This window comes from Musca autumnalis, unplaced genomic scaffold, assembly GCF_047663935.1.
Source record: "Musca autumnalis isolate F117 unplaced genomic scaffold, ASM4766393v1 scaffold_1, whole genome shotgun sequence".
Classification (NCBI taxonomy): Eukaryota; Metazoa; Arthropoda; class Insecta; order Diptera; family Muscidae; genus Musca; species Musca autumnalis.
In genome coordinates, this window is record NW_027411644.1 from 51,314,517 (window position 1) to 51,322,367 (window position 7,851).

The window sequence follows — 7,851 nt, forward strand, 5'->3', positions numbered from 1 at the left end:
CAAAGGGACGAGAGAGACTTCTCTCATATCAATGAGTGCACGCCAATAAAGATCAGTTCAATGAAAGGGGACCTAATTTTTATAGCCGAGTCCGAACAGCGTGATGTCTTAAACTATTTGTAGAGAAGCTTTACATGGCAGAATTACTCAGGAAATGTGTCAACATTACGTTGAGGAGTATTTTTAATTTATTTTATTAAAAACACTACCTATCCCACAGGGTCAAAACGGTTCCAGATGCAACAATAAAGTTACTACTACGCCGCCATTAAAAATGTTATGTTGGAAATCTCAAAAATTCTCCACAATTTTTGGTAGATAAGTTTCTAAATTTCAAATTATAGCTACTTCGGTGTGAAAATTTAGCTAAAAACGTCAAAATATCTGATATCAAGGGGGTACCGTTATATGACGGCTATACCAAAAGGTGGACCGATATTGCCCATCTTCGAACTTGACCTGCCTGCAACAAAAGACGCATCTTTCCAAAATGTTTTGTGGATGCTAGAATGATTACAACAGACATAGATCGACTCAGAATTTTACCCTGATCAAGAATATATACTTTATACTGTCACAAATAATTATTTCAATACGTTACAAACGGAAAGACAAACAAACATATAAAAATAGACCCAATTAAATTAACCAACATAATTGAGCTTGCATTATTCAAAATATTTTATTATTTGATATTTTTGTTCCATTTAAATGTGGAATTTTACAACATATACATACATAATTGGGGTTTCGTTTTTAATTTGACTGTCTATAGTATAGACTTTGAATGTTCACAAAGTTTTGTATTTATTTTTGTTAGTTTTCCATTTAAAATTACAGTTTACCTTTTGTTGGAACAGATTTAGAACGAAATTTTAGCTATCAAATTTATACCAAAGCCAAAACAATTACAAAGGTTAATTTTTATTTAATAATTTAGAAATCATTTAAAGCAAAATCAATGTAATTATATAAAAAATCTTTGTGATGATTTTTGGTCAACAATTGAGTTTCGTTTTTCATTTAAATACAAAAAATGTAAATGAGATTTTTTTTGCGAAAAAAAAATAAAAAATTATAATGGGGTTTATTTTGAACGTAAATTCGCCGTGGGTTTTGTCACATTCTCCTTTAAGTTGAAATGGAGGAAAGACAAACCGCACACGGAAATATCGATCAGAATAACCCCCAATTAGTCTTCTTAAACGAATTACAAATTTTTCTTCATTAATGTACTCTGTTCTGGGAAAATATAGAACATTAATTATAAGACAATGAATTATTTTAACTGTAGAAGGAACGTGTTTTACTACACATGAAACTTGATCAAACAGAGGGATTAAAAATATTTGTAAAACACATTTTTATTTGCCAATTTATAACATTAATATTTTAGTCTATATTTGAGATTGAGGTGTACCATTGGTACACCAAAGTTTTTTTTTTTTTTTTTTTTGATTTACCTTCAAATTATTGTGCCTGCTTATGCTGTGCATGCGTGTATACATATTCTTCTTATTATTTTTTAGCTTATTGTTTTTAATTTCTTTTAAAACCTGCAATGCTTTGAGTGTTTGGAAAGTTAAGCTTTCTCTAAATTATTTTGTATACGGCAGTTGAATTAATTTACAATTTTGTTTTTTGTTTTCAAATTTTACAAATGGTTTGTCTTTTTTTTGGTTTTGTAAACGAGCATTAACATACATAGTACAAACATAATTATTCCTGTAATTCAACATTAAAAATATTTTTAAAACTCTTTGATAAAAATGTCTCCTCATTATAAAATCTTAGAAATATTTTTATTCCTCCTCCAATTTTTGTTTTTTGCATTTTTGTTCACCGCTAAATTCTGCATATTTATCTTCGATAAATTTGAAAACCGATTCGAATGCCGAATATGAGGTCCACTCGTGTTTGGCGTGACCTGGAAATATAAGAAATTAAATATTTTAGTTAGCAATGTTCGACATATCAATTTTTTTGTTTTACTTTCAAGGTCTGTTTCCCTTAGACTATTTGAATTCAAATTCGTTCGAATTACTACTAAGCTCTTGTTATTGTAGAAAATTGTTATTTGATTGAAAACAAAAAGAATAGAAATATTTTTGAAAGAGAACAGAAGTTTGGTAATTGTTTGAAAGAATTTGAATTCGAATCGTCTTAGTGAAAGAGGTCATCAATATCTCGGACTATTTATAAATATGTTTAATTGTTTTTATGAGTAACAATAATTGGTTTATATTAGCGGTATTCACTCATGGTGGTAGATTTACAAATCTTACATATGTACTAGGGTTTTTACAGCGAAGCGTGAACTTATTTTTTGTGAATATTGTAAATAAATCCAAACATCTTAACATCACCGTCAGTCTATCATTTAGTTTCAGTTTTATTACACTTTTTTCATAAAAATTTGTTTTTTCTTGGCCTCCATTCTTTTATTCTTGTTATTTTTCCTATTTTTCTACCACAAAACAAAACTACGACATAAAATAAAACTCACAACAAAGTGGCGCCAAAAAACAATCAGATGTTCTAAGTAAAGGTTCAGTGCAATGTTTAGAATACTTTTAGGTCGAGTAAATTAACAACCCTGTAGTAAATTAAACTTTCATTGTTCGTTTCGTTGTTGTTGTATTGTAAACAGTTGTATAACTACAATATTAACAATATGTACAAAATCTAGAATGCCACTTTACCACAATGAGTGAATACCGCTATTATTTTATATTATTTTCGAATTAATATCTCCATTTTTGGTTCACCTCTGTTCATTTATATTAGAGTGGAATAGTGAAAATAAAAAAACCCCAACCTGTAAACACCTATGGCATGTTTCTCTAACACGATTCGAAATCAAAATTCGCTCGCTTGGTAATAACATGCTCTTGTTAATTAATTAAAAAACCAGTAAGGAAAGGATCAAAGTCGGGCGGGGCCGACTATATAATACCCTACACCACTGTGAATATGTAAAATATAAATCGGAGCTATATCCAGATCTTAACCGATTTTGATATAATTTGGCACATTTATTTCCAAATATCATTGAAATCGGACTTATATATCGTGTTTGGAGCTGAAAATACACGAAATCGGCCGAAAATATATATGGGTGCTATATCCAAATCTGAACCGATTTCGATATAATTTGGCACATTTATTTCTAGACTGAATTCGGTCACACATTTCAAATTTCATCGAAATCGGAAATATATAGCGTGTTTGGTACAGAAAATACGTGAAATCGGCCGAAAATATATATGGGAGCTATATCCAAATCGGAACCGATTTCGATATAATTTGGCACACTTATTTCTAGACCGAATTCAGTCAAACATTCCAAATTTCATCAAAATCGGACGTATATAGCGTGTTTGGTGCAGCAAATACGTGAAATCGGGCGAACATATGGGAGCTATATCCAAATCTGAACCGATTTCGATATAATTTGGCTCAATTTAAGTGGCGAAATTTCGTGGCCACTGGGAACCACATATGTAAAATTTCAGCTAGTTCAAGCAAAAAATGTGGCTAAGATCCCTAAAATACCTTAAATCGGGAGGTATCGTTATATGGGGACTCTACCGAACCGTGGACCTATTTTGACAATTTTTAGTGGAGCAATTTCGCGGCCATTGAGAACCTCAAATGTAAAATTTCAGCTAGTTTGGGCAAAAAATGTGGCTAAGATCCATAAAATACCTTAAATCGGGAGGTATCGTTATATGGGGACTATACCGAACCGTGGACCTATCTTGACAATTTTTAGTGGAGCAATTTCGCGGCCATTGGGAACCTCAAATGTAAAATTTCAGCTGGTTTGGGCAACAAATGCGGCTAAGATCCTTAAAATACCTTAAATCGGTAGGTACCGTTATATGGGGGCTATACCAAAACTTGGACCGATATAGCCCATCTTCGAACTTGATCTTCCGACGGCTAAAAAAATTGTATTCCCCAATTTTCAGCGAAATCGGTCAACAAATATTTTTTTTTTTTTTTTTTTTTGTTAGGAGTAGTTCTCTCCTGGGAGTTATTTTCCATATATTACTTTTTAGTCTTAATTTAGATTATTAATTTAGATTTTTCATATATATTTATACCAATACAACTGTATATTTTCAAAGCTATGCATATTGTAATAAGTTATTGGCCCTCAGGCTTATCATTACAAAATGAAGAAATAAAATAAATAAATAAATAAAATGCGACCTGTATGTTGCGGACGGACGGACATGTATAAATCGACTCAGAAAGTGATTCTATGTATATCCCTAGAAGGAACTATGGGTCTATCTCGCTTCCTTTTGTATGTTACATACAAATGCACTAACACATAATACCCCTTACCACATAGTGGTGTAGGGTATAAAAATCAAATATAGCAGAAAATGTTTAGAAATTCGAACTAATTTTGATTTGAATCGTCTAAGGGAAACGGACCTTTAGAATTTTACAAATCAGCTTTTACATAAAAATACCTGCTGAAACCATTTTAATACAATCATTTGATGTTTTAATTTCCGTATCCAAAGGTTCACTGCTCGATACCCAATTACAAGTTTTGCCACCAATAATCTTTCGGATATCACCACCTACACCAAAATGAGCCGAATCTGTTAGGGCAATGGCAAATACTTTATTTGCAAAAAATTCCGGAAAACGTCTAGCCTGTAAAGTGAAACAAATTAACAATTACTTCTTTTAGACATTTTGAATTATAATTCTTACCAAATCCAATGTAACACCACCACCAGCACTGTGAGCCACAATAGCAACGGCTTCTGGTTCGCATTCCATAACATATTTCTCCCAAACATGAGCAGCATGTGATGTAGCCGAACTCAAACCCTGTATTGGTTTACGTTTACCATCAACAATACGATAATTATCATTGGTATTGGTAACCAATATATCATAACCCAATTCCTGAGCACGTTTTATATAGGGTATTTGGGTTCCATGATCGAGAGAGTTGTTAATAATCAAGCTTGTACAAAGGAAGAAGGGAGTATTTGTTAGTGAACTATGCATTACCGAATCGTTTTCAATAATAAATATCACTACAGTAAGATCGATGGTGTCCGCTGCTAGAAGATTAGTGTAATCTGTTTCAAAATTTGTTGAATATCTTTTCAACGCCCCGTAGCAGTATAGTTTTGTAGATATTTGGGGGTTATCCTGAACGTAAATTCCCCGTGACTTTTCTTACGTTCACCTTTATGTTGAAACGGCGGAAGGACAAAACTCAGGGCGAATTTTAGATCAGAATAACCCCCATATAAAGTATACGCATATAAAGTTTAGTGGAGAATGGTCGAAGAAAGGAAATGACGAGGTTCGGTCCGAGCTTACAGTAATGGGGGAGCTACCTCAGGAAGTATGGATATGACCCTGAGAAAATTTCATCGCTGTAATAAGGGTCACGAAGGCCGCCTGCAGTAAAAATTTCAAAACAACCGAAGTTTTGGGAACATTATTGCAACATTGTGTTGAAGGTATCCGAAGTAGTGGACCGATATAGCCCGACAGATAGTCCGTCTTCTAACATGATTAAAGTTAAAGAGAAATATTAGAATGTGCAATGATTGAATCAATATCAGTGACTTCTTTCGATAGTAATCGTGACCTACAGCCATTTTAGTTGGTCCACTTAGAGATTTTTAGAGCTCTTTTTACCATTATATCAAGCATAGACTTGTCCACGAAAAACCTTTGTAAAATTTTCAAAACAACTCACGAACAGTCCCTACCCGAAGGTATTATCCGATATAAACCTGCTTGGAAGTTGAAGTACGTTTGGAAGAAATTTTTCAATGAAAAAAGTTTGGTCCGAATTGGTCAATTCGTAAGTAATCCTGCTCATCAGCCAATTAAGTAGGAGCCAGCAGGGTCTTTAGCGATTTGGGCCATTATCTCAGGAAGTATGGACTTGCCCTCGAAAAGTTTGCTACAAACGTTTTCAAAACTATCAAAGTGATGTCCTTAAACTGCCCTTATGTGGAATTTTGTTGTGGGGGAGGTACCCGAAGGAGTGGTCCGATATGGCATCTTCGAACCTAATCTAAGTTTGCACTACATGTTACGATGTGCACACTTTTATACTATCAAAGGGTATATACCATCGTAGTGAATAAAAATGAATAATTGGACAGAGGATCCTACTTATTACTGACGAATCCAGCTAAATTTTGAATTTGAATCATCTGCGAATCCGCAAATAAAATTTCTGTACAATCGGATCAACTTGGGAAAAATAAGGCTGATATTACCATCCGACAGGACGTCCATTGGAACCAGAAGGGCGTCACAACACACATAAAGGTGACGCCATATATTATAGCTGCCGTGAAACGAAACACGTGTTTGACTGTGATTTTGTACTTAGCCGGACATCTTCGACATCTTCTTTAAACATGTACAAATGATCCGTGAACTAATGCAATTTTTTTTTTGTTTTTATCGATATCAAAAGAACATTGGAAATTTTCTTCAAAACCACTATAAGAGACAGCAATATTAATCAGGAAAATGCTCCCACGAAATACATACAATATGTTAATAGAAGTTTACAGTTGGTCTTCAGTAGGTAATCTTCAATAGCTTCTGGTCAGTCACTTTCATATTTAGACAATATTCTGAAAAACATGGTCTCCATTCCTCCCTTGCCAAGCTCATGATGCGTATCGAATATAAAATGTTGGGCATGACAAAGATAAGCACGAACATACACGGTGAAAATGGGTGAGTGTAAGGATATGTACAAATTTATGTAAATACAAGTAGCAATAATATATTCTGCCAAAATGTCCAATCATCAAGAAGAAGTTAAAAAGGCACAAAACCAACAAGACGAACGAACACCCACTCACAGACATTCTCACCTTCTAGCCCATTGGCCGGCGCGAACATAACCACTACCATGAATAATGACCATTAGTTTTTTCGGTTTATCCAATTGTTCTGGCTTGGTAAAGAAAAATGTCGCCTCTTCGGCTGGCACTTGTTCCGGAATGTATGTTCGTGACAAACCATTCTGTTCCAACAAATCATAAACAATTTCAGGTATTTGCTAAACAAGAAAAAATCAAATAAAAAATAGAAACAAAATACATTAAAGCAACAATTGGCATACATTATCCAACTTACATCAGCCAATTTCTCATAGTGGGCTTGATTTTTAGCATGATCCTTATAAACATCAAACTCGAATGGCTCATCAGTCAATTCTCCAGTAGTTTTATCAATTTTACGTAATTGTCCAGCTAAATGTGGGTGGTAAAATCCAATTACAGCAATTATCTTTCAACGATGTCCTTCTCTTTTCTGCCGCACTTACCAGAATTGAAAGCATAACCAAATTCCTTTAATTTTTGCAAAGCCTGGCCACTTTTTGATGTTGGACTTGTTGATCCCGAAGAACTCATATCGGCAGACATTGTTTTCTAGTTGTTTTTTATAAGTATTTTATTTATTTATAAAAGGAAATTTGTTTACCTTCGATGTCCTCGATGTCAAAAGCAAGGATTTGAATAAATTTCTAAGGAACTTTGACATTTGGTTTGTTGTTATCTTTCAAAAAGCATAAATAGGCATTTTTGTGTGATAAGGTAACTCGGCCCGCTGAGTATCATAATTAGTAGAAACGTAAATAACGTATCACGTTAAAACTAAAGTTTATAACACAGCATTTACACCAGACAATTTTAAGCAGACAATAGCAAAGATGCAAACCAAAATCCATCCATACCATGGTAGTCATGGTATAAGTAAAGAGGTAGATTTAAATGAAAACAATCTATAGAACCCTTGTTTTTCCTGAAAAACGTCAACATTAGTTAATGC

General features: G+C 33.5%; 1 protein-coding gene across 2 annotated transcripts; it reads right to left on the reverse strand.

The window, feature by feature from the left end:
- Positions 1-657: 657 nt before the first annotated feature.
- On the reverse strand, positions 658-7,638 carry LOC141397586 (FAM172 family protein homolog CG10038). 2 transcript variants are annotated; one of them, XR_012411444.1, is made up of 8 exons: positions 7,504-7,638; positions 7,346-7,451; positions 7,156-7,271; positions 6,891-7,078; positions 4,738-4,996; positions 4,343-4,677; positions 2,706-2,873; positions 658-2,046 (listed from the first exon to the last, which is right to left on the reverse strand). XR_012411444.1 is itself a non-coding variant. In XM_073974038.1 (7 exons), the coding sequence occupies exons 1-7, from the start codon at positions 7,561-7,563 to the stop codon at positions 1,803-1,805; spliced, it is 1,044 nt and encodes a 347-aa protein (XP_073830139.1). In that variant the 5' UTR covers positions 7,564-7,637; the 3' UTR covers positions 658-1,802. The 2 variants fall into 2 exon arrangements, 1 of the variants encoding a protein (XP_073830139.1); XM_073974038.1 differs by lacking the exon at positions 2,706-2,873 and having other exon boundaries at positions 658-1,927; positions 4,488-4,677; positions 7,504-7,637.
- Between the last annotated feature and the right edge of the window lie 213 nt (positions 7,639-7,851).

Bases quoted from the DNA above. Each gene is read 5' to 3' on its own strand.
- LOC141397586 (XM_073974038.1), bottom strand. From the start codon at position 7,563: ATGTCAAAGTTCCTTAGAAATTTATTCAAATCCTTGCTTTTGACATCG. The intron at 7,452-7,503 runs GTAAACAAATTT...AAAAACAACTAG, and splicing joins TGACATCGAGGACATCGAAG to AAAACAATGTCTGCCGATAT. The intron at 7,079-7,155 runs GTAAGTTGGATA...TTTCTTGTTTAG, and splicing joins ACTATGAGAAATTGGCTGAT to CAAATACCTGAAATTGTTTA.